Source organism: Hibiscus syriacus, unplaced genomic scaffold (assembly GCF_006381635.1).
Source record: "Hibiscus syriacus cultivar Baekdansim isolate YM2019G1 unplaced genomic scaffold, ASM638163v2 tig00110893_pilon, whole genome shotgun sequence".
In the NCBI taxonomy this organism is placed as follows: domain Eukaryota; kingdom Viridiplantae; phylum Streptophyta; class Magnoliopsida; order Malvales; family Malvaceae; genus Hibiscus; species Hibiscus syriacus.
The window spans coordinates 2,348,298-2,375,709 of NW_024062901.1; the positions used below are offsets into that span (position 1 = coordinate 2,348,298).

The 27,412-nt window shown below is 35.6% G+C and overlaps 3 protein-coding genes and 1 non-coding gene across 4 annotated transcripts in view; all 4 read right to left on the bottom strand.

The window, feature by feature from the left end:
- The window catches only part of LOC120145078 (lysine histidine transporter-like 8), a 30,784-nt gene extending 25,592 nt beyond the window's left edge, over positions 1–5,192 (bottom strand). Inside the window, exons 1-5 of the mRNA XM_039158980.1 lie at positions 4,736–5,192; positions 4,466–4,602; positions 3,821–4,380; positions 3,227–3,733; positions 2,414–2,423 (exon numbers count right to left, since the gene is read on the bottom strand). Coding sequence (XP_039014911.1) covers positions 3,248–3,733; positions 3,821–4,380; positions 4,466–4,602; positions 4,736–5,127 — 1,575 coding nt within the window. The 5' untranslated portion in view covers positions 5,128–5,192 and the 3' untranslated portion in view covers positions 2,414–2,423; positions 3,227–3,247. The remainder of the gene's footprint in view (positions 1–2,413; positions 2,424–3,226; positions 3,734–3,820; positions 4,381–4,465; positions 4,603–4,735) is intronic.
- A 10,897-nt stretch (positions 5,193–16,089) lies between these two features.
- TRNAV-AAC lies at positions 16,090–16,163 on the bottom strand. The gene has a single exon. It is a non-coding gene; the product is annotated as a tRNA-Val (tRNA).
- A 3,812-nt stretch (positions 16,164–19,975) lies between these two features.
- On the bottom strand, positions 19,976–22,848 carry LOC120145718 (WAT1-related protein At1g68170-like). Its single transcript, XM_039159475.1, has 8 exons — positions 22,583–22,848; positions 21,916–21,975; positions 21,303–21,419; positions 21,179–21,221; positions 20,770–20,970; positions 20,539–20,697; positions 20,301–20,452; positions 19,976–20,207 (listed from the first exon to the last, which is right to left on the bottom strand). Exons 1-8 carry the CDS (start codon positions 22,774–22,776, stop codon positions 20,006–20,008), a joined length of 1,128 nt encoding a protein of 375 aa, XP_039015406.1. The 5' UTR covers positions 22,777–22,848; the 3' UTR covers positions 19,976–20,005.
- A 1,677-nt stretch (positions 22,849–24,525) lies between these two features.
- LOC120145717 (actin-100-like) lies at positions 24,526–27,231 on the bottom strand. The gene is made up of 5 exons (XM_039159473.1): positions 27,141–27,231; positions 26,297–26,371; positions 25,657–26,050; positions 24,843–25,456; positions 24,526–24,726 (listed from the first exon to the last, which is right to left on the bottom strand). The coding sequence occupies exons 2-5, from the start codon at positions 26,351–26,353 to the stop codon at positions 24,661–24,663; spliced, it is 1,131 nt and encodes a 376-aa protein (XP_039015404.1). The 5' UTR covers positions 26,354–26,371; positions 27,141–27,231; the 3' UTR covers positions 24,526–24,660.
- Positions 27,232–27,412: the final 181 nt, after the last annotated feature.

Below are 27,412 nucleotides of genomic sequence, written 5' to 3' on the forward strand. Positions count from 1 at the left end.
ACATATGTCTATGTCGTTTAACTTATCATTTATATCTATATCATCTATTTTATATCATTTTCTCTTGCTATCACATAAGTCCTTGCTATTTTTACATAGTTCGCGATCCTATAGTCAATTATAATAGCATATGTTTATCTTATCTAATATCATATAGTTCTTTACTTATGTCTTATATCACATATTTATATTATAAACTTATATAATCACATATACTATTTAAACCAGTTCACATAGCTTATCACACTAACATATATTCATTCAATTCATGTAACATATGCAATACATATAACATATGTACCCATTTTCATGCACTCATGCAAACATAAGAATCACAATTCAAATAACATTTTTAAGAGTCCCTTCTTACCATAGTGACTCCATCACTGGCTCATCGCAATCCAATGTTTATTTGGTACATAAGTACAATTTAAATTGCACTCACCTGGGCCTCGTTGTTTTGAATCAATCCTAATCCTTAGTTTGTTCCGGAACAAGCTTTCATTCTATATCTACATAATAATACATTAATACTTATCAATATACAGATTGATATATATTCGAAACTATCACTCCTTAGGCTCAGAGAAAAGCCAATTTCATCTTTTAATGAAGGTATGCATCGATGCACTACTGATGCATCGGTGCATAAAATGCATTCGATGTTGTATTATTATAGGGATGCATCGATGCATGACTTATGCATCGATGCACTAATTGCATTCGATGTTTCTATTTTAAAAGAGTGCATCGATGCATTACCAATGCATCGATACACCTTCAAACAATTTATGGGTTTTAACCTTGATGCATCGATGCACTATGAATGTGCATCGATGCACTCTGCCCAGAATCCTCTTTTATGCCCGAAAATCCACTCTTTTGAGCTTAATACTTCATATATCATCCCCTTTCTTATTTTTAACTTACATACTCATATTCAAACTCATTTCTATTCATTAATCACGTCTTTAACATCAAAATCCTATTCTCCATATGTAATTCAAGAATTACACTAAATTTTCAACATGCTCCAAATTCAATTATATTGCTTCTAGCTTCTTAATTATACCCTTGACAAGTCAAATCCATCTTTAGAACTTCAAAAACCTTTCTATAACAAAATTTCATTTCTACACCCTTCATATCATTTCCTTTCTAATTCTCTATTCTTGATGTTTAAAGCTTATATAAGCTTTCCTTAAGCTTATATAATACTCCAAGAATCAAAATCAACTTATAAATCCAAGAATTAAACAGCTGAAATTAAACTCACCTTTAAATGAGGCTTACGGGGAGAAGAAGAAGCTGGAGAAGAAGACTCTGGATAATTCTCTCCTTTCCCACATGGTTTCCTTAAAAAGGGAAAATAAAAATCTTCTCTTAGAAAATACCATAACACCCTTGTTATTTTCCAGCTTTACTACTAAATCCATGAACTTTTAATTTATTTCGAAATCAAGCACATAGTTTTCAAAATTTGCAATTTAGTCACAGACCCTGAATTTCGGGATGTTACACATTCATTCTATTTTAATCACCAAAATCTAAAACTTTCCAATTTAGTCACTAACCCGGTATTAAGGATGTTACAAGAGGAGTCATGAACAACTTGTTTTGAGACAACGAAAATTTATTAGAGAAATCCTTGCAAAAGCTCATATGAGTAGTGCTAATTCATCACCAACACCAATGAGTGTCTCTCCTAAGCTAACATGGGATGCACGAAGGGAGCTTGCTGAGCTGATGCACAATATTATAGGAGTGTGGTTGGCTCCTTACTCTACTTTAGCCACACAAGGCCTGGTATTGTGTATAATGTCAACTGAATGGCACAAAACATGCACAAACCATGCGAGGGACATTGGTCTGCAATCAAGCAAATCTTACGTAATTTGAGTGGCACCATTAACTTTGGAATGGTGTTTCGACCTGCTGAAATTTTTGAATCTCGTCGCATAGTTGCCTTTGTCGATGCTGATTGGGCAAGCAACGCCGATGATCTTCGTTCCATCTCCAGTTGTTGTGTGTTTTTAGGTGACAATCTAGTAGCTTGGAGTTCTAAGAAATAAAAAATGGTGGCAAGATCTACCACAGAAGCTGAGTACAAAGGGATTGCAGATGTTGTCTTGGAAGTTATGTGGATTAGAACACTTCTATCAGATACGGGAGAGACCATTGATACCATGCCAGTCATATGGAGCGACAACACAAGTGCAATTGCAATGAACGCTAATCTCGATTTTCATGCTCGCTCCAAGCATGTTGAACTCGATATGCACTTTGTCCGAGAAAAGGTGGCAAGCAAACTGTTACAAGACAATTACATCCCAGCCACACATCAAACGGTTGATGGTCTGACCAAGCCATCAAAATCTCATCATGCCTTATTCCGACAAAATGTGTTGGTTGCAATGACAATAGAAAGTGGCAAGGATCATGAAGTATATTGAAGATTATCCTCATCTATTGAAATATCTAGAGGGCAACCAGGATGTTGGTGTATAGAGTGCGTGAAATGTAGAGTAACTTTTAAAAATAAAACTATAATTTACAATTAAACGAGAAGTCATATTTGATAATTAATCTTAGGTAAGTACAATATAATATCTGTTAAAAGATAATTTTTAACTTTTTGACATTAAAGGCTCACACCTTTGACATCTATGGTGCTCGAACCCAATTCCTCAAGAAATTACAACAATTCTATTACCACGGAAGTCACTTTGTTCGTGCCAAATTGGTCGATTATTGTTTGCTATGAATCGGACTCCTAGTTTTGGGAAATTCAAAACTATCCCAATAATTTTTTTTTTAAAAGAACGAAAAAGGAAATAAGCAACAATAGTTTTGGGTATCGACACAGCTTGAAGACGAGAAAAATAGAACCAAGTTTTATGAATTATTTCCTTGTAACTGAAGGGCAGAATATATTACATGATCAAATGTTCAATTCAAATTTTCTGCTGCCTGGAGCTTTGATATTTCAAGCTGCCTAGCATGACTTTAATGGCGTCAGGTGAGAATTATTACACAAATATAGGTACAAAAAATATTAAATTAAAAACACAGAGATCAAATTCACAATTTACACGTGATATAAGGACTAATAGAAGAATATGACCAATTACAAAATATTATCCCATTTTGACTCTTTGAATCTTATTATTTTGTATACAAAAAATATCTCAGATTTATGCCCGACCAAACTCTAGTACATAACTTTATGCAGAACTTATTTGAATTACTAAGGGTTGAAGAAGTTCAATTCAACACCCCTATCAATAATAACAAAGAGCGAAGCCGCTATCAAAACTCCACTTAGAGCCATCCCTAAGAGACCCAACGACCAATTCAGCCACCATCTTGGCCCAAAAACCTTGGGTTTCTTAACCTTAAGCCACATGAAGCATGGATAAGCTAAGGTCACCGGCAACGATATCCCGCCCACGAGACCGGCAAAGCTTGCCAAGAACGGGATCGCCACCGCCACGAAGAAGCATATGTAACCGAACATAGATCGGAAAATTGCTCGGAGCCACCACGGGGATGCCTCCTTCCTTTTCTTAACGTATAGGGATTCCATGTCATCGAACGTCGGCATTGCGTAGATTTGGAATGAGCTTAATGCGCTGATTATGACGAATAAACTTGTTAATCCGAGGATGAAGTCGGGTGTGTCTTGCCCGTGGAATGCGAATAGGGCTGTTAGCATGCCCCCATCTGCCGGTATCTGTTAATGAGTAACAAAATGTTAATTTTTTTGTTGGGTTAATGTGGAACATATTGAATTATAGTGGAAGGTTGTAATAAGTAGTACCATTTGACCATAAGCCCAATAGCCAACGATTGCAAGAGGGAATAAGCACATTGCCACGAGCGTGTAAGCGACCTTGACTCCCTTCCACATTGGCACACGCGATGGATGCTTCTCGTCGGATGGCATGGTTGCCTGAATCTCCAGTATGAGATTGTGGCCTCGAAACGCAAAAGCAACGATCCCAAGTGCATTTAGAATGTCGAAAATCCTAATAACTTCAGTTCTTCCTCGTACCGGGTTGTATGATACTCCAGGCATTCTGCCCTCAGCAAGTGAAACAACCCAAATCAGAGTGCAGTACCCAAGAGCCGTGATGGCTCCCACGAGGGACACACCCGCTATCGAGTTTAAATTAGGCAGCTGAGACAGAAGCACCGCGGAAGAAGTGAATATCAAGTACCACTCCACGGTCGTCGGTGGGTGAGCGGAGCATGTTCCTCCGCATAAAGTATCGAAAAACAATTGACATGACGTGGCACCGATGATGATCAGGGTCACGCATGTTCCTGCTGATAGGTACATGATGGGGAGCATTGCCAGCCATTTTGTCAATCTCTCACCTGAATTGGTCATGAATAAACATTCAATATCAACTTCGAAATTCACAAGTAAATCGAGAATGTTACGTTATGTTAACGGTCTTACCAAAAGTTGCGCCGCAGAGCTGAAGATATCGGCTGTAACGCATTCCAGTTTCCGTTGATTCATGGAGTTGCACCAGTAAGTTTAGAGTGTAAAGCTGCCATATGAAGCCCAATGTCAAGGTTATGACCCCCCAAGACCTGGAAACAACAAAAAGCATAGATAAACATGTCACTTTTAGCTGCAAATTTCATAAAACAAAGATCGAATTGAAGAGAAAATTTCATAAAACAAAACATCGAATTGAAGAGATTGTTGTCGTCGATTGCGTACCACCCGAGGATTGTGAAAGCAACAGGGAGCACAAGGGCTTGAATACCAATCCCAGAACAGAGAGTATGAAACGCAGCGTAGTAGGCATTTCCATTTCTCGACTCAGTGATGGGAAGCCAAGCATCATGAGGGTCAAGCCTGGTAAGCTTAAGAGCCCTTCTAATTGGACTTCCCAACGGAGTAATAAAGCGTGGGGTTCGAATCCTCGGGGTAACATTTCTCGATGTTTTGGTGGTCGCGGGTTGGATATGATCGTCCGCGGAAAGAAGCGGTGACCGAGTGAGTGACGGAGAATGAAACTGCGAAGGAGGAGCCGATATCGCAGGCGTAGCTGCCGCCGAAGCCGGTCTCGGTGTTCCGGGGTAGGAGCCTATTTCATTAACATCAACCATTTTAATTTCCCTAGTATGCTCTCACCTTGAACTCTCTCAAATTATTGTTAATTGTTTTCCCCTGATGTTCCCTCACAAATATGCGCTAAAATATCTCCCATATATATAGACTTTAGTCTTAATGGAGTAATATGAATATAGTTTACTGGTTGCTGAAGGAGTAGTTGATTTTAGACAAAAATAGTTATAAATATTCTACTACTAATATTCAAAATGCAGGAAAATAAAATACTGTAGCAGCCAGACGGGACTCAATTGTTCATATTTTTTCAACACATACCCAATTCTTATCGTATACATAAGATGTCAGTGGCGAATTTAGAAATTAAAATATAGGGTTTAAAATTTTAATAATCGGTTCTAAAAATTTTGGTATGTAAATTTTTTTATTTTTTTTCTATTCTCATTAATAAATTCAACTAAATTTAACATTTTTTCACAAAATAATAATTCTCCCTATTGAGCCATGTACCCCTGCTTGATGCTTTAGCAGTGCCGGTCAATGAAAGTAGCCATCCAATCCAATTTTAGGTCATCTTACGTACACATTTACCAATAAAAATGAAATCAATATACACTAAAATATGCCTAAGAAATAAAATTTATTATGGTTCAAATTTATCTACTTCTATAAATAAAAGAATTACAAATTCAATGACGGATGCAAAGTATATACACGATTTATATTAGTTGTTTATTTTATCATACATATTCACCTTAAAATATTATTTACGCATTCGAAAATTTATAATAATTAATAAGTGTATGTCATTATTCAAAAATATTTCTGAATTAGGCACTACACAAATTTAAATATAAAGATTATAAAAAATATAAATATACAATATCTTATGCAACTAAGAATTTGATATATATCGAAATATGATATATTTTAAAACTCTTCTAATATCCTTGTAAAATCTTTGTAATGTAAATATTAAAACATATCTTCAAATCTTTTATAATCCTAAAGTCGAAAGAAAACTTGATAGTTGTTTTGTTTTTTGAATTAATCATTAGTATCGAGATTAGGTACTGTGATGGCTAATTTGTTTCATTCATAAACGTAAATGTTTGAAATATAAAATTCTTTAGTAACTTTAACAATATAAATAATACAACTAAAGGTGTGGGAATTTAAACTTGTAGTCAATGTTGTCCACGGTTTCCTGTTATGTCCATACCAAGTAAAGATGACATTTTTGAACGAAATGCATGACATATACTATAGTATTACAATATTGTTTAAGAAAACAAAATTTCTATGATAAAATTGTCAGATTTATTGTTCTATAATCTAAGAAAGTGGCTAATAAGTAAGACAGATTGAACTTATGTTGTATATTGTCAATTATTATGTTTGAATTTGCTTGTTCAAATTTCCAAGTCCTATAGTGCATTAAATGTTGGTAAATAGGTTGGTGTCAACATACGGCAATGGTGTTAGGATGGCATCCGGTTAGGTTAGGGTTAGATTTTTGATCAATTTGATTCGATCTGAAAATATGTATCATTCATCCGAATTTGATCCGATCTAAAAATTATATATCTTCCATCTAATCTAACCGATCCAGAAAATATATCATCTATTCTATTCCGACCGAACCCGATATAAAATAAAGACTTAAATAAAATAAGAATAATTTTTTAAAGAAATTACATTATTATCTTCAGGTGGAGTCGGGTCGGAGTTTTTTTCACCCTCCATCCAAACCCGACCTGACCTGACCTCATCCCCTTAAAAGATTCAACTAGACCTAACCCTACCCGGACCTGAAATTTAAGAAACAAATAACCCTATCTGATAAGGTTGGAATCGACGATTTTAGATTAAATTGCTGTCCTTAAACGGCATGTATATATATATATACGTACCCATAATTAGGTGAGTTGCATGAATGGAATAAATTGGTGTATTTTAATTATATTTTTCAATCCTTAGGAAAGATAAGATGATTGATGAATTACACCAATAATTGACCAAAATGACTTTTTAAACTTTTTTTTTATTCATTTTTAGTTAATAAATTTGGTTAAATTATGTAATTACATATTGTTACGTATATATGATATTATTTTCTTACATTTGTTATGCGAAAGTCAATTTATTTGACCAATTTCAGACCGTGACATATAAACCTCTCGCGTACGTAATATGATATATCTTCTTTGAACTCTCACAAATTTCACAAGGTTTTGTCTTCCTAAAATAAATGTTTCATACCATCGTAAGGACTAAAAGTGAAAAGATTATCAAATTCAAATATTAATTTTGATTAAATAAATAAATTTAAATATTAAACTAAAAAAGGGGAAAAGTTGATTTATTTATTTTACGATAATAGACAAGAGAATAGTAGTTAATTAATGAGCAGGAAGAAGCCACTATTACCAACTAATAATCTCCGCATGGTCAAGAATTGATGCTAAATGAGTTGGTACGTTTGCTTCGGCGCCGACTCAGTTTGAACCCACCGGTCTTCACCAAACACAGTTTCGTCAACGGGAAATGGCTGATTATATTGTAAAATGCAACTTGCTACTATTTTAATCGGCCATGAAACCTGAACATGCATGCATACCTTCCATGGGACCAATCCCCAGGAAAATTCCAACCTCAGTTCTTTCTTCTTTTTTTAATCCATCAAGTTTGTCTCTTTTGCCCATCAAAGCATTTTATTCGTGTGAAAAGAAAAAAAATAGTTATTTAACATCAGCAAGTTGTACGGTGTTTACCGTGTTCTGATGACCGAAGGAATTGGCAGGTCCTGGAAGGTGGTCCCTGCCATGTTTTTTTTTCAATTGTCAGACACATTTTTGGCATATGCGGTTGGGTCAATTTGAAACAACGGTTTTAACTTTCCACTACAATACAGAGATAGTTTTATGATGGTGAAGGTGATGTTGTTGATGTAAAAGGATGATTTCCATGGCAGGCAACTGAACATGAATCAAAATCTGGAGATTTCTCATTATATATCATGTAGGGTAAATTACAAATTTCAAAACATGACATTTTATCTTTAGAAGCTCAATTGTGGCAACCGTTGGCTTGTTTCTTGCTGGTTCAGATTGTATGGTTCAATCTGTGGACTAATTATATTTTCACTCCAAGACCAGTTAATGTTTTTCCTGTGCTAATGGATCATATTTTGTTTCATTTTCTGGATCTTCATCTATACTTATCTAACATAATATAAATGCTTTGAAATAGGAAGACTGTGTTCAAAGACTCTGCCGATTTCGTGGGATTCACTATATATATATATTATGTGGCTGATGTTTTGCAATGGAATCAGAGCAGAAATTTGATTTTGCCCTATGTTCCTAAGTTTCTAGTTTCTATTGTCCCTGATAACAGAACCTGAAAATGAATAAGGAACACGGAAGTGGCGTCGCCCGGACTTAAACCAGAGACATTCAGTGTGTTAGACTGACGTGATAACAAACTACACCGCGACACATTGGCCTTGAATTTTCTAAGTAGTTTTTAAACCTAATAAACAACTTGTACAACTGTATTTATTTGACGTGATGAGTATGCCTTTTTTAGTATGAATTGATTGATGTAATATTGTGGATAACAAGTAAATTTCCTGTGTAGGTTCAAGAGAGACTAAGCATGAGAAACAAAAATTGTGATGTTTTGCATTATATACTTTAATCTATCATAGTGTGGATCGATTGTAAGATGAAAAATGAAAATTGTTTCCAAAGCTGTATCGGCAATTGTGGGCTCATTTCTTGCTGATAAAGATATGACGTTGAGCAACGACTATTGGCTACAGAAAGGATCAATGATTTCTCCACTTCTTTATTCGGTTTCCTCTTGACGAGAGCAATTACATATTCTATAAAGTTTGCGTCGCAAGGCAAGATTAGAATCCCATCGTCCGGTAGTCCAAACTCTTCTTCTGCCGAGCCGAATAGCTCCATCACAATTTTGTTCTTTAGATGTTCCAAAGGAAGTAAAAAGCGCTTCTAATCCACACTGTATACAACAAAATGACCGTTTTCGACCGCCGTTGATGTGCTGCAACTGTTTGTTTCTGCATCCATGGTGGTTCTTGATAATGTGATTCTTTTTCTCTTGATTGAATCCATTTTTCGCCATTTTCAACAAATCTGTTGAAAATATGACCAACAACTTGATATGTGTAGTTGTTGAGATACGACAAGGGCCACAATGAAGCCTCCTCATCCATGAATTCTATACTACCTAGCTCCATTGCCTATCTATGTGGTTAACATGATCATTTATCAGAGATTAAATAATATGAACTTCTAAATATGTAATAATTGATGCAAGACGAATTTCATGACATTGAAAGAGATGCTGCTGATCCGAGCTTCAATTTAGAACAGAACTTGACATTTTGGGTGTATGATAAAGCAGAAGGAAGTTAACTTTCTGCTTCACAACTGTATGAAACATGAAGATCCATACCTTCCATGGGACTAATCCCCAAGAAAATTCCAACCTGAGTTTTTCTTCTTCTTTTTCTAATCCATCAAGTTTGTCTCTTCTGCCCATCAAAACATTTTATTCGTGCGAAAAGAAAGATTTAGTTATTTAACATCAGCAAGTTGTATGGTTTTTACCGTGTTATAACGAAGGTGGTCGTGCCATGGCCCATGTTTCTTTTTTCAATTATCAGACGCAGTTTGTATTAGTTGTCATGTAAAATTATTAGTTGTCATATAACTAATAATAGTTGTATAATGCATAATAATAATTCATAATGCATTGTAAGTTGACAACAATAATGATTCATAGTTGGCACTAATAATGGTTGAAAAGTGGCATGGCAAAATCTCACATTTAGTCATTGTAATTTAGAGTATTTTCAAAATTAGTCCTTAAAGCTTCTACTATAAATACTCTAGCTCATTTAGCTTCAAAACCATCCCATAGCATTCTATCTTTCTTCCAATACTAGAGAGAATTTAGAGAGTTTCTTGAGAGTTGTTTTCTCCTTTTTATCAAGAGAGAATTATCATTGTTTTCTCCTTGAGTAGATTGAGAGAAGTTGTAATTTCTATTTTCTCATAGTGAAATTCTTCTACCGTTGCCCGTGGTTTTTACCCTATATTATTTAGGGATTTTCTACGTAAATTTTGTGTCTCTTTTATCTTCATTTTTATTTTCTCAAATTATCAGTTGTGATTTTGCTTTATTCGATAGCCGTCTTCCGCAACAATTGTCATGCAAAATTATTAGTTGTCATACAACTGATAATAGTTGTATAATGCATAATAATGGTTCATAATGCATTGTAAGTTGGCAACAATAATGGTTCATAGTTGACACTAATAATGGTTGAAAAGTAACATGGCAAAATCTCACATTTAGTCATTGTAATTTAGGGTATTTTCAATATTAGTCCTTAAAGCTTCTACTATAAATACCCTAGCTTATTTAGCTTCAAAACCATCCCAAAGCATTCTAGCTTTCTTCCAATACTAGAAAGAATTTAGAGAGTTTCTTGAGAGTTGTTTTCTCTTTTTTTATCAAGAGAGAATTATCATTGTTTTCTCCTTGGTAGATTGGGAGAAGTTGTAATTCCTATTTTCTCATAGTGAAATTCTTCTACCGTTGCCCGTGGTTTTTATCCTATATTATTTAGGGGTTTTCCACGTAAATTTTGTGCCTCTTTTATCTTCATTTTTATTTTCTCAAATTATCAATTATGATTTTGCTTTATTCGATAGCCATCTTCCGCAACAATTGGTATCAGAGTCAGATTTGAGTGTGTAATATCTACTTATTGTCTTTGTGGTTGCCACCAAAAGGTAGATCCTCCAACATAAGAAAGTAAGAAGGTATTAGCCATTCTTTGAAGGTTCCAGAGAACTATTCACGATAGTAAAATAGTATGGAGCTATCCGTAATAGAAGCTATGGCAACGAAATTTGATATTGAAAAATTTAATGGGAGAAATTTCTCATTGTGGAAATTGAAGATGAAGTTCATTCTGAGGAAAGACGGTTGTCTAGCAGCTATCAGTGAAAGGCCGGTATATTTCACAAACGACAACAAATGGATCGAAATGGACGAGAATGTTATGGCAAACTTTCATCTAGCATTAGCAGATGAAGTATTGTCAAGCATCGAGGAGAAGAAGACAGCTAAGAAGATATGCGATCATCTCACCAAATTGTACGATGTCACATCGTTGCACAATAAAATTTCCCTTAAGAGGAAATTGTACACTCTCCGGATGTCAGAATCTACTTCAGTGACGAATCACTTAAACACACTGAACACTTTATTTTCTCAGCTTACATCCTTAAGCTGTAAAATAGTAGAACAAGAACGTGTTGAACTTCTACTTCAAAGTCTACCGGATTCGTATAATCAACTCATCATCAACTTGACAAACAGTAATGTCACCAGTCTAGTCTTCGATGACGTTGCAGTTGTTGTTCTACAAGAAGAAAATCGGCGCAAGAACAAGAAAGACAGACAAGTAAATCTGCAACAAGCAAAAGCGTTGACAACGATGAGAGGGAGATCAACAAAACGTGGCCAAAGCAGCAGTCACAAACATGGTAGATCGAAGTCGAGAAGCAAGAAGAATTTAAAGTGCTACAACTATGGAAAGAAGGGTCACGTGAAGAATGATTGTTGGAGTCTAAATAAAAACTCCAATCCACAAGGCAATACTGCAAACACTTCAGATGATGGAGATGCTTTATGTTGTGAAGCGTCAACCACCGTAGAAGGTAGAAAGAGATATGCAGAAATATGACTCATTGATTCGGGAGCAACATATCACATGACCTCAAGAAGAGAATGGTTCCATCATTATGAACCTGTCTCAGGAGGATCTGTGTATAGTTGCAATGATCACGCCTTAGAGATCATTGGCGTGGGAACCATCAAATTGAAGATGTATGATGGAACAATTAAAGTTATTCGAGATGTGCGGCACGTGAAAGGCCTGAAGAAAAATTTATTATCCTACAGATTGTTGGATAATAATGCAAGTAAGATTAAAACACGGAAATGAATCATGAAGGTGTTCCGTGGAGCGCTTGTGGTGCTGAAAGGCGAAAAGATAGCTGCAAACTTGTACATGCTGAAGGGAGAAACTTTGCTAGAAGCAGAAGCCTTTGTTGCCTTATGTAGTTCAGATTCTGAAATACTATGACATCAGAAACTTGGACACATGTCAGAAAAAGGAATGAAAGTCCTTGTGGAGAAAAAGCTACTTCTAGGCTTAACAAAGGTATCACTTCCTTTGTGTGAGCATTGCATAACAAGTAAGCAACACCGGTTGAAATTCAACACGTCAAATTCTAGAGCCAAAAGTGTTCTAGAATTGGTTCACTCTGATGTATGGCAAGCACCAGTTACATCCCTATGCGGAGCAAAATACTTTGTCTCATTTATTGATGACTACTCTAGGAGATGTTGGGTGTACCCTATTAAGAAGAAGTCAGATGTGTTTTCCACTTTCAAAAACTTCAAAGCGCGGGTGGAACTTGATTCTGGAAATAAGATCAAGTGTTTCAGAACAGATAATGGAGGAGAATACACAAGTGAAGAATTTGATAACTTTTGCAGGAAATAAGGCATCAAAAGACAGTTCACAATGGCAAACACTCCTCAACAAAATGGAGTGGCAGAGCAGATGAACAGAACCTTGTTAGAAAGAACAAGAGCAATATTGAGGGATGCAGGCCTAGAAAATTCATTCTGGGCAGAAGCAGTCAATACCGCCTGTTATTTGGTGAATCAGGCTCCATCAACTGCAATAGAGCTGAAGACACCAATGGAGATGTAGACTGGTAAACCAGCTGATTATTCAAACCTCCATGTATTTGGAAGTATTGTGTATGTGATGTACAACGCCCAAGAAATTTCAAAGTTGGATCCAAAATCCAAGAAATGCAAATTCTTGGGGTATGCTAATGGAGTAAAGGGGTATCGCTTATGGGATCCTACTGCCCGCAAAGTGATCATTAGCAGGGATGTTATCTTTGTAGAGGATAAGCTACAAAGAAAATAAGATGATGATAGCGCTGAAAAGTTAGAGACTACACAAATACATGTGGAAAATGAGTTTGAACAAGGAGATTCTTCTGAAGCAGAACCAGCACATGATGAACAAGAACCAGAGAGTTCTGAAGTTCCAATAACTCGTCAATCAGATCGTGTGAGAAGACGTCCCAATTGGCACTCAGATTATGTTATAGAATGTAATATTGCATATTGCCTTTTAATAGAGGACGGTGAGCCATCAACATACCAGGAGGCAATAAATAGCTCAGATGCTTCATCGTGGATGATGGCGATACAAGAAGAAATTGAAGCCCTTCATAAAAATAATATATGGGACCTTGTGCCACTAACACAAGGAATGAAGCCAATTGGTAACAAATAGGTCTTCAAAATCAAGCGAAATGGTGACGATCAAGTTGAGAGGTATCGTGCAAGACTGGTGGTCAAAGGATATGCTCAAAAAGAAGGTATTGATTTCAATGAAATATTTTCTCCTGTGGTTCGACTAACAACAGTTCGAGTAGTTTTGGCAATGTGTGCTACATTGAACTTACATCTAGAGCAGCTAGATGTTAAAACAACTTTTCTTCATGGAAATCTTGAAGAAGAGATTTACATGCTCCAGCCTGAAGGTTTTGAAGAAAAAGAAAAGAAGAACTTGGTTTGCAGGTTGAACAAATCTCTGTACGGTCTAAAGTAGGCACCGAGGTGTTGGTATAAGAGATTTGATTCCTTCATTATATGCCTTGGATACAACAGACTTAATGCAGACCCTTGTGCTTATTTTAAGAGGTCTGGTGATAACGATTTTGTTATATTACTGTTGCATGTTGGTAACAGGACCCAACAAAGATCATATTAAAGAATTGAAGGCACAACTGGCTAGGGAATTTGAAATGAAGGACTTGGGATCAGCAAACAAGATTCTAGGGATACAAATTCACCGAGACAGAAGTAATAGGAAGATTTGGCTTTCACAAAAGAATTACTTAAAGAAGATCTTGTCACGATTCAGCATGCAAGATTGTAAGCCAATTTCTATCCATCTTCCTATTAACTTCAAATTATCCTCCAGTATGAGTCCTAGCAGTGAAGAAGAGAGGGTGTAGATGTCTCGAGTACCGAATGCATCGGCAGTGGGAAGTTTAATGTTCGCTATGATATGCACAAGACCAGACATTGCACAAGCAGTGGGAGTGTTTAGTCGGTACATGGCGAATCCAGGCAAAGAGCATTGGAATACAGTAAAGAGGATCATGAGATACATCAAAGGGACCTCAAATGTTGCATTATGTTACGGAGGATCAAATTTACTTATCAATGGGTATGTTGATTCTGACTATGCATGGGATTTGGATAAAAGCAAATCTACTACATGATATGTGTTTAAAGTTGCTGGTGGAGCTGTAAGCTGGGATTTGGATAGAAGCAGAATATGTAGCAGCTACACAAGCCAGTAAAGAAGCAATTTGGTTGAAGATGCTATTGGAGGAGCTTGAGCACAATCAAGAGTATGTCTCTATGTTTTGTGACAGTCAAAGTGCCTTGCATCTAGCAAGGAATCCAGCATTTCATTCAAGGACAAAGCACATAGAAGTTCAATACCATTTCATTCGTGAAAAGGTGGAAGAAGGGACGGTAGATATGCAGAAGATCCATACCAAAGAGAACATAGTAGATTTCATGACGAAGGCGATCAACGCTGATAAATTTACCTGGTGTCGATCCTCTTGTGGCCTGTCAGAAACGTAAGCAACATGAAGGTACAAGGTAGAAAGAATGGTGTGAAGATATGATTATTCTAATCAAATCTTCAAGTGGGAGATTATTAGTTGTCATGCAAAATTATTAGTTGTCATACAACTAATAATAGTTGTATAATGCATAATAATGATTCATAATGCATTGTAAGTTGGCAACAATAATGGTTCATAGTTGGCACTAATAATGGTTGAAAAGTGATATAACAAAATCCCACATTTAGTCATTGTAATTTAGGGTATTTTCAAGATTAGTCCTTAAAGCTTCTAATATAAATACCCTAGCTCATTTAGCTTCAAAACCATCCCAAAGCATTCTAGCTTTCTTCCAATACTAGAGAGAATTTAGAGAGTTTCTTGAGAGTTGTTTTCTCCTTTTTTATCAAGAGATAATTATCATTGTTTTCTCCTTGGTAGATTGAGAGAAGTTGTAATTCCTATTTTCTCATAGTAAAATTCTTCTACTGTTGCCCGTGAGTTTTACCCTATATTATTTAGGGGTTTTCCACGTAAATTTTGTGTCTCTTTTATCTTCATTTTTATTTTCTCAAATTATCAGTTGTGATTTTGCTTTATTCAATAGCCGTCTTCTGCAACAGTTTGGTCAATTTGAAACAACGGTTTCCATTTTTCACTACAGTCTTCCATGGTTGAGCTGACAAGGATAATTGTATGGTCGTGTAGGTGATGTTGTAGTTAAGATTAAAGGATGATTGGCATGGCAGACAACCGAGCATGAAACAAAATCTGGAGAATTCTCAATTATCATTTACAAAATAAAAAACATGACATATTATCTCTGGACTAATTATATTTTTCCACAAGTTCCTCTGAATCCTGAACAAATTTCCAAATTCCATATACTAAATTAAAACAAGTTAATGTTTTCCTGTGCTGTTGGGTCATGTTTTGTTTCATTTTCTGGATCTCTCTCTACACTTAACATGACATAACTGCTTTGAAATAGGAAGACTACGTCCAACAAATGGAAGACTGCATATTTCGTGGGATTCAAAATATATATTAATGTGGCTGATGTTTTGCAATGGATTTGAGCAGAAATTTGATTTTTCCCTACGTTCCCAAGATTCTAGTTTCTACTGTCCCTGATGGCATGAATCCCAACATCAAAAGAAGGAAAAAAAATGTGTTTCAGTATCCGGAAAACGTGAAAATAAAAAAGGAACGCAAAGATGGCGTCGCCCGGACTCGAACCGGAGACCTTCTGTGTGTTAGACTGACGTGATAACCAACTACACCACGACACCGATGTGCTTAGGAGTTTGAAAAAAGTTATCTAATCCGAATAAGTTAATAACACTGTACAACTGTATTTTTAGTCAGACAGGTGCTACATAGTTATTAGTATTTGCTAGTGTCTAAAATTATAGTCCTACCACTTGGTAGTCCCAACTCCTCTTAAGACATCTTGAAGTGCCCGAGGAAACCGCGGTTGCCGAGAAAAGCCAAGAGGATCAGAAGACGTCACTCGTCACTTGTGTATGTTACAAATCAGCCTTTATCAGCAGTTGATGATTGATTAGAATGATTTGCAGCTGCCATCTTTTATATATTTCCTTACTGAACTAATTCTCTTATCTTCCTATGGCTGCCATCATCTGCGGTTCTGCCACTTGCCATTCTGATGAGTTTGTTGGTGGGTATCGTATTTGCTTACTCCATGTGTTATCTTCCAGTGATAAGTGATTGCCGATGGAAAGAAGTCAGTCTTATTTTATACAGGAAGAACCAAATTTCCTTGCCATGCTGCAGTGAATTTCAAATCTCAAGCACGTGATTTCTTTGTTTGTAGGAATCTACCTTCGCAATCTGGAAGAGATTCTGTCGAGGCTAGTTAAGATCAATAAGAATTCCAGAGTAAATTTGGAGGATAAATAACGAAATTTCTCCTACGTTCAGTCTCTTTATTGTTGTTGAAGCATTCGTGTTCGATATTTATGTGCAACACATATTCGAACATGAACACAGAAAGAACCATCCATTTCCATGGAAAAAAATGAATATCCTCATGTCAGATGTAAACTGCACTACTAATATACTTCATATTACACTTGTAGGTGTCTTTTAGTGAAAGACGACCATATGATTTTATGTTAGTGGTAAACTTATAAAATAAAAAATACAAATAAAATATCTAAATTTTATAAAAGTTTGAAATCTTGAGAGGAGTGACGCCCCGCCAGCCTCCTAGATCCATCCCTAGTTGCAGCATCAGTAACAACAACCATCATCTTATGTCCTGCAGCATGCTTAATCTGTGTAACAAATGCCTTCATCTGAATATGAAAGACCGGGGATGATTATGCAATTTAATCAAAAAACCTCGAACAAAAAGGTCTTACAGGTAAAGATATGGAAAGAGGAGAAAGAAGATTTGGGATAAATGGTGATAATAAGACATTTTCAAGCAAAATGGCTAGACACCAGTTAAAGCAAGCTTATGTGAAAAACCGGAAACTCCCGAATTATCTTGTATCTTTTTGCATACCTTTCGATCCGTTTTACAACCATTGGTATAAAGCAGGGAATGAATCAATTAATATGGAAAGATTTAAAGTGCTTGTGTATCTTTCAATCATGTGACCAATAAACCGAAAAAAATAATGTTACACAAGTTGGTATGAATAATGACTCACTATCATAGTTCTAAGATCTTGTGAGGGCTAAGGACGTGTGAGAGAGAATAAGTCCTTTAGACTCCCCAAAGGGGAAAAAAGAAGAAAAATAGTGCATCAGTATCTGAAAAATAGTTCAGTGTCCCAAAAGAACATAAAAATGGCGTCGTCCGGACTCTAACTAGAGACCTTTAGTATGATAAACTGACGTGATAAACAACTACACAACGACACCGTCTCTTTATTAGAAATAGGTTGTGTAACACTAATAAAAAGGAACGTAAAAATGGCATGTCTGTCCTTGATGGAAAGATGTGCAAAGAAAGTAGCACCCTAGGAGAAATGGAACTAAGAAGAGCTTTCTCCAGGTATCTATCCAATCCTTTTTGAACCACGAAGACTATGTTTTCAAACAAGGCCGAATCACAAGGAAACGCCATAGGACCACAACTTGAACTAAGAGTTCAACAAATATGTCGTTGCCGAGATATGACAAGGGTGCGAGATGGCGTTTCTGATCTGTGGTGTAGATGACAAAATGACAAGGGTGCGAGATGTCGTTGCTGATGTGAATTGGAGGTCGGGTGTTGATGATAGGCGATCGACCTCGTATTGCGTTTACTTTAGTGGGAATTTAGTTTTGTGGAGCTCTCGCAAGCAACAAGTTGTTGCTCGATCCACTGTGAGGCAGAATATCGGAGTGATGCTTGTGTTGCAGCTTAGTAATTAGTATGTCTGAAGTCATTATTAAGTGAGTTACATATAGTTTCCCATGGGAAGGTAACGTTGTGGTGTGATAATACGAGCGCAGTAGCAATGTGTGCTAACCCGATCCTTCATTCAAAATTCAAGCATGTAGAACTGGATTTGCTCTTTGTTCGCGAGATGGTTGGTAAGGGACAGTTGCAAGTTCATGAGGTTTCATATATTGAACAAGTAGCTGATGTGTTGACCAAACCTTTGTCAACACCATTGTTATTCAAGCATAGGCAGAAGTTGTTGGTTATGCAGCTCAAGAACAAGAATGTTGCAAGTTCTTCTTGAGGTTGAGTAGCAAGGGGAATGTTAAGGAATGGGTTTGTATGCATGTTACATGCGTTGTTGTTGAAAGTTCTGCTTGAGATTGAGTAGCCAGGGGAATGTTGAGGAATGAGTTTTACATGTGTTGCATGCCTTTGCATGTTTGACACGTTTCTGTTAAGAATCTGTTGCAAAGTTGTTAGGGTTGTTACAGCTGGCTTTCTATTAGTCTTAGCAGAGAGTTTAATATAAATATATGTGTTTGTACCCATCTTGAATTCTTGATATATACATGAAGCTTGTATCTAGTTATAATAGAAATGCTTAGGTTGTTAACTAGTTATAATAGAAATGCTTAGGTTGTTAACTAATTCTTAATAGACTGCAAGAAATTAACTATTATTAGGAGCGAACTAAGAATTTATTATAGCGGGTTAAAATATTTTTTTATTTTATATAAATACAAATTTTTAATTGAAGGGACATGATAAATTTTTCTTTATTTTATTTTTTCAATATTAATTAATACTTAGAAAATAATTAATAGGGGCAAGGCTCCTCTTGACCCACGAAGGTCGCTTCTGTTCTTATCTAACTCTTTTACTAACATCTGGTTGTAAGCAATTGTTAGTGGGAAAATGGTTGGGATAATGTAAGTGGGATTTTTTAATTCCCAAACTAATCCACTTAGGGGATTATTTCCCCATCTATGGTGAATTGAACAGTACTAACCTAAAGACGTCAGGTATCCGCGCGTCCTTAAGTTAAATATAAAGACTCCACGATTGTACGGCGTCTTTAGACCAATAAGAAGCCATAGTTCAGAAAATAATATGATGGATAACTTATATGAGAAAATAATTTTTCCCCGACCCTAAATGGGCGAGGGAGCCATCGTTAGTGTTACTATACACCTAACACTTGAGGTTGATTAAAATAATTTTGCTTTGTATTTCCTGCAGAAATAAAATTCGACCAACTTTGGAGCGTTGGTACCGGTGAGAGTAGCAAAGAGGTTGACGTGCTAAAAAATAGAAACCGTAGAGAGAAGGAAACATTCTATCACACGAACCAGGAGATACCCTCCAACCCCAAGGAACCATGGATCAAGAAATGAACCACCGACTCCAGAAATTCCAACCCAACAGCCACCCGACACCGACTCCACTGGAACACAGCTCACCCATGGTGAACATGTTGTGATAGTAGCATTGACAATTAAACTAATATTCAGTCTAACACTTTTTAAAAACATTTTAAATTTTTTTAAAAAAATAGAAGATGCATAATAATTATAATTAATTACTTTAATTAAGCTAATTAAAAGTCATCAAACTCATCATTTTACTAAACCATTAAATAGAACAATAGAGTAGACCGGAAATAAGAAAAACTTGAGTGAAAGTATTTCATTTGGTCTTCTATTTCCCTTCTTATTTTCCCTCATTTCTTTCCTATTTCATTGGTGAATCTTTACCAACGAAAATACTGTGATCGTTGTTAACAATGGAAGTGTTGTCGTCAAAAGAAGTAACAGCAACCTCCATATCTTTATTTTTTGGAGAACTAATTGATGGACTAATCTTCTTCATCTCCTTGCTTTTCCCCCACAACACCACATAAAGTGCCACCACAATTAGCACTGCTCCAACTATGCTGTCATTACACACACAAAATAAGTGTTCCTGTGTTAATTACACTGCTCACTTAATTCAATTCGATTATGTCTATAAACATACATTCACTTACCTTCCCAGATAGAGTTTTTCTTGGAGAAACAAGGAGCCTGCAATGGCTACTAAGACGAGTGTCAAGGGGCTGAAAATAGATGTATAAAGTGGGCCTTTTATCCCCACGCACCAAGCTATCAACCAAAACGTCAGTCCCATTCCAAAAACTCCCTGCACCAATGAAAAATAAAAACTACACTTTATATTCAACCCTAAACTAAACCCAATTAAAGATTTGGCCTCTACAGATTACAGACCGCGTAAGCAACGGTGAGAAGCCTTATATTCCACCCTAATCTCCACTGACTCATGTCTCTTTCCACGCACAATGCAAACGCAACTGCTTGTACGGTTCCGATCAAGCTTATCAACGCGGTGCTCGAGTAATAATACGGGTATTTCTCACCCATCTTTGCCTATGAAACAAATGAAAAACGAAAAGCTTCATAATGTCAGCTTGAAAATAAGCAAAGGTGTATTTGAATTACCTGAATGTTCATCCAAAGAGCATAACAAATGCAGCAGACAAAGGCCAAGAAAGCGCCCAATAGATAATGAGTAGCATTTGACGAGTTAGAGGCATTGTGCTTATGAGGAAGAAGGTTAATATGGGTTGATATATTGAATTGGAATCCTTTGTAAAAAGTGAGTATCATTGCCCCACCTATTCCAAGTGCAGTTCCCAATACCTTTGCCTCCTGCCATTGTCCTCAATGCTAGCTTTTCCAATCTGTCGTAATTTTGTATTGGAACCATCAAAGTTTTAATAGCATTTGACGAGTTAGAGGCATTGTGCTTATGAGGAAGAAGGTTAATATGGGTTGATATATTGAATTGGAATCCTTTGTAAAAAGTGAGTATCATTGCCCCACCTATTCCAAGTGCAGTTCCCAATACCTTTGCCTTCCCTGCCATTGTCCTCAATGCTAGCTTTTCCAATCTGTCGTAATTTTTGTATTGGAACCATCAAAGTTTTAATCAAAAGAAACATACATACATACAAACATAGATACATACATACCCAAGAGTGATGGCAATAATGAAAGTTACGGCAGGAGTGACATTAACCATGGCACAAACAAATGTTGCTGATGTTAAGGCCAGGCTTTCTATGTACAAGTTCTGAGCTAGTGAACCCCTGCAAAGTGCAAGTAAATATTAAAATTACTTATACTATTTTTTTAAAAAAAAAATCGGCCTCATTAAAATTCCCTTCTAATACCTATGAAGGGAAAAGAGTACCCATAAGAACTATATCACTGATGAGAATAATCATTCAATAAATTGTTTCGAATAACCTCGGGACAAACCGATCCAAAATAATTAACATTGCCAGAGAAAGAGTCCAAGTGGCTAAATTATGAGCAGCCATATTACTAATTTAAAAAAATGTGTAATATTGGCATTTTATTGGAAATACTAAAAAACTAAAAGCAGGGTCCACGGACCTGTCTAAGTTTAGAAAATTATTACCTATTATTCTCTCTGAAATGTACACTTCACCTAAGCATAAATCCTACAATGTAATATTTATTATCTCTTTATCCAATTTGTGTTGAATGGTCCATTTTAACTAATCAAAATGCACCATTGAATCTTTAACCAAATAAAGCCTGTGTAACAACTTTACTTACCCTAGCAACGCACAGAGAGATGCTTGAAAAAATATAGTCCATGTCATTTTTGGCCTCTTCCTACACAGCAAAAACCAGTGTAATTAATACAATTTCAAGTTATTTATAATCAGTATATTCAGATTAATAATCGGATATATATAAAAGCAAATCTATATATGGTAGGTTTTAAATGGAATAATATCTATACCGTAAATGTTTTTAGTCTAAAATTCCGTTTCAAATGCAAAAACATTTCCAAACAACCCATTTTCGATCAAAATTTCAGATTTAAAACGTGACTATTGACTTAAACGAAGAAGCTGAAAAAGCTTGTTAGAATGGCTCGTTGGATAAACATTATGAAAGGAGACCGTAAAAAGGACAAAATTTGATTCATGTTTAGTTTTTCACTCAAGAACACAATGAGCCACCTCAATAGTAAAAGTAAGTATTGTTATTTTTAAAATATCTCGAGTTCGAATAGTTGTGTCTATAGTGTGTGAACGTCGTCAATAAATAAGAAAGATTTTAAACAAGATTACTTTAACTCACCCATATTAATAAAAAAAAATAAGTTGCTCACTCGATTTCTCCATACATGGCGTGAAAAAACGATGTTATTTGATGATCTAATAATGGTTAATTAGAAGAGAAAAAAATGAAGAGTGAGAGAGAAAGAGAAAACCTTTCAACGATGAGCGCAAGGGGAACCATGAAAGCAGTGGCGAATAACATTCTATAAGCCACGACGACTCGCAAGTTCATCCCATCGTTTGCTGCCAATTTGTAAAGCACATTAAGCCCCGCGGATACTACTTGAACCACCACCATCAGCATGGCCGGCTTTAATTCATGCAATATCTTACTAATCTGTCCCATAATTTTTTCACTGAAAAACCAAGTAGACAAAAAAAGGGCAGTTGAAATCAAGCTTCTCTCTCTTTGGTATAAAAATACCAGAGAGCGTGTGAGTAAATGGGGAATGAGATACCTTCAAATTTATAAGCAGTGATGAACCACTCTGTCACTGGGAGTGGCCCTACCCCACCCACCCCTATTTTTACCTTTTGATTTATTCAATGAAATTGGAAAATGTATAAATTAATTACAATTTATCTATTTCTAAAGCAAATTATATTTTGCTCTCAAACTTGTACTCCTCCAGATAGGGCTAATTGTTTTATTAAAGTATTTTTGAATTATTCGAGTTGATTATAATTCAAACTAGATTTGAAACTTTTTTCGAATTAAATTGAATTTATAAAATTTGAGTCGAATTATTCGAGTTTATGTTTAAATTTAATTGTCAATATTTATAATATTATGATATTATTTTATTCAAATTTAAATAATTTTTTACAGTCATATATAATACATATATATTTCTTTATATTGTTTCTTACATTATATTCACATATTGTACAGAGTCGAAAGAATTGACTCAAAAAAATAATCTATTAATTTTTAAAATTTTTGAGATATTATAATTCTATTTTATAACTTAATTCGAATTTTAAAAAAATGACAAGTCGAGTCAAATTTATAAAATAAAATTCAAAATCGATTTGAGTTAAATCAGATAAAAATTAAATTATAAAATCTAATCAAAATTTACTGAGCCTCGTTCTAACTACTCGTGTTTAAAAGGAATGAAAATTCAGTGTATGTAGTGTGAACCGTTGCATGTGAGTTTTCCACTGCAAACGTCAGGCTTTGCTTTGCTTTTCAGCCGCTCTTGCTTGTCCTTCAATCGGTGCCCGTTTTGGTAACCTCCACCTGTCTTTCCCTGTAAGGCTTTGAACTTTGGGTGCCTTACAGATACTTTTAAGAGATAAAATGATTTTTAATTTTAAAATTTAATTCAGCATCTTTATTTTAATTTGTTTAATTTTTAAATTTATTAACTTTTAACTATTTTAATGATGTATTATTTTAATATTATATTACACCATCAAAAAGTTGAAATAAATTAATAAATTCAGAGATCAATATAAAGGAATTATAGATCAAATTACAAAAATTAACAAGAGAATTTATTTTTCCATTTTTTCTCAAAACCATTTAAATCAAAACCACCATATTTTATGATTGATTTTCGTGCAAATATTTAGATTCTAGGAAAGAACGGAAAAACTTCCTCTATTAGTCCTGGGAATAAAGGTGTTTAACATACAAGGATAGGATTGTTGCATGCATTGTTTGCTTTTACAAGTTTAACAAATTTGAGCACTCGTCAATTGCTGATGGTAATGACTAGGACCTCGATCCCCCAAATTTTAAAATATTGTTATTTAGTCTTTTAACTTTTTTCTGTAATTTGACCCTTTAAATTTTTTATTAAGTTTAATATTTTTATATTTTTTGTTAAATTTACTAAAAAATAAAAGTGTTCATTAAGTCGGATCCAGAAACAGAATTTTGAGAAAAAGGAAATCCTAGTATGCCAACAACCCAAAAGAAAAATATCTTTTTAGGTGTAGATGGTCTAAAAAAAATGAACCCAACAGAAGAAAATTATTGGCATACTAAATAATAAGACCAAAACAACTATGAAATCCGAAAACAATACAAGCCACTTGCCAACAGTAAATCTGGTATCTAAAATCTGAAACCTGATGTGAGAGAGGGAGAGAGCACTCAAAAGCATTAACTATATGTACTAGAATCTTTCCTCCATTGACAAAAAAACCAAAGCTTACGAAATAAACACAAACATAACTCACACGGAAACGACTGAAAATGAAGGCTTAGGATACGTTCGAATCAGAAGCACTTCCGGTGAACAATAGCCGGTCCAGATTCATCGTATTCACCTTTGGAAATCCACATCTGCGGCATGAAAAGTAGACGGTAAGCAATGAAAGTGGATATCTTTCATCCCCAATGAAGCTCCACAAATGAGCTATATTTGGAAAAATAGAAGTGCGAGTAGGCACAGAATTTACCTGCTGGAAGGTGCTAAGAGATGCCAAAATGGATCCTCCAATCCAGACACTGTATTTTCTCTCCGGAGGTGCAACCACCTTGATCTTCATGCTGCTAGGGGCAAGGGCAATGATTTCTTTGCTCATCCTATCAGCAATGCCAGGGAACATGGTTGATCCACCGCTAAGCACAATGTTTCCATACAGATCCTTCCTGATATCAACATCGCACTTCATGATGGAGTTGTAAGTAGTTTCATGGATTCCGGCAGCTTCCATTCCAATCAAAGATGGCTGGAAGAGTACTTCTGGGCAACGGAACCTCTCTGCTCCAATTGTTATTACTTGCCCATCAGGCAATTCATAACTCTTTTCAATAGCAGAGCTGCTTTTGGCAGTCTCCAACTCTTGCTCATAATCAAGGGAGACGTAAGCAAGTTTTTCTTTCATATCCCGAACAATTTCCCGCTCTGCAGTTGTTGTAAAAGAGTACCCTCTCTCAGTTAAGATCTTCATCAAGGAATCTGTAAGATCACGTCCAGCAAGGTCTAATCGGAGAATAGCATGGGGGAGAGCATAGCCTTCATAAATTGGCACTGTGTGGCTCACACCATCGCCAGAATCCAAGACAATACCTATACAGATATAAGAGAATAGAGTTAACAATAAACGGGAGGAAACAAGCAAATCAAAATCTCCATGCTAGTTTCAGTTTCCAATATTGTATAACAAATAGAATAAATAGAGTAATGCCTAGTGATTGTAAAGCTAAATTTATTTCAATCACAAACTCTGGAATATAATCAAAATTAGTTTCCAAGCCATAAATAGATACCTGTGGTACGACCACTGGCGTAAAGTGAAAGAACTGCCTGAATAGCAACATACATAGCAGGAACATTGAATGTTTCAAACATAATCTGGGTCATCTTCTCCCTATTAGCCTTAGGGTTGAGTGGTGCTTCTGTAAGGAGCACTGGATGCTCTTCAGGAGCAACACGAAGCTCGTTGTAGAAAGTGTGGTGCCAAATCTTCTCCATGTCGTCCCAATTGCTTACAATGCCATGTTCAATAGGGTATTTTAAAGTAAGGATACCTCTCTTTGACTGGGCTTCATCACCAACATAAGCATCCTTCTGACCCATCCCGACCATGACACCTGTGTGTCGTGGGCGACCAACAATACTAGGGAAGACTGCCCTTGGGGCATCATCACCAGCAAATCCAGCCTGCAAATACAAGAAAAAAGCAAGCATCAGCAGCTACATATTAGAACAAATAATTAATAAAACACAAGAAAATCCGAAAGTATATTGCATCAAGAGTAAAACCAAGCCATTACATAATGAAAAATAGAATTATTCACATATTGTCATTATCAAAATTTTCAAGGCAACAAAACTTGGAATGAAATGTATATAGAATCCATGCAAGGAAAATAAACCGATCGTATAAACATCAGAAAACTGACTAACCTTGACCATTCCAGTTCCATTGTCACAGACAAGAGGTTGAATATCTTCATCCGCCATCTCTTACTAGTTATTCCCCTGCATTACGAAAAAGAATTGTAGTAAAAAAATTATTTTTATTTATTGGAAACCTTTTTCCATTCAGAAAGGAAGATAATTACTATCAACTTTTTTTCATCTCTGATTTGACAAATCTTAAAATCGACCCACTACTAAAACTAGTATCCAAGTAGTTTGTTACGTAGTTAACTGTATCAATGCCAAATACGAACAATTAGTTGGTGTCATTTATATTCTGTATCATTTCCAATTGTTCACAAGTTTTGCACTTCACAGCAAGTAAATTCCTAAAACACAAAGGCCAAACAATAAGAGAACCAGCCATTCTAGAAATCAATTTCCGATAATATAAATCATTTACGAAATCATAAAATCGAAACTATAAAAGAATCTAAAACATATAACACAGTAAGCTACTACTAAGTATACAGCAAATTCTGCAGAATCTATAGTTCTCAAGAAAACATCACTCCATACTTCACCAAGATCTAAATGAATCAGAAATAAATATCAATGTGATGCATGAGGAGATCAAAATAAATTTCAGATTCCGCAAGAATAAAACCGCTACAGGAAAACCAAGCCGATACCAGAAAATAGGTTAATTAAGACAACTTTAGGCAGATCCAAATCATAAAACACAGATAAGGCCGGCTATTTGACACTTAATAGTGCATCGGGAAGAACAAAACATGGCAGGCACGCGATTAGTTAACTACAAATAAGGCCGGCAATTAGAGACTCAATAGATCAAAGCAAAAAAGAAAAACAGGTAAAAGGCAAATACCTTGTTTAAGCAAAAAAGGGGAGAAAATGACAATTCCTTTTGCAGAGGCTGAAACAGGAGAGTGAAGACTGAAGAGGCAGCGAAATGGAATATGCGGGCTTTATGTAGGAGCAGAAATGAGAATGAAATGCAAATGCAAATGAAATTCAACTCAAATTCAGCTTACCTCTGTTTTGGCTGCTGAGAAATAAAATAAAATAATAATAAAATGGAAAAGGATTTTCTTCGGTGCGGAAAAGGAAAAGAAAAAAAGGAATATCTTGGACAGACAG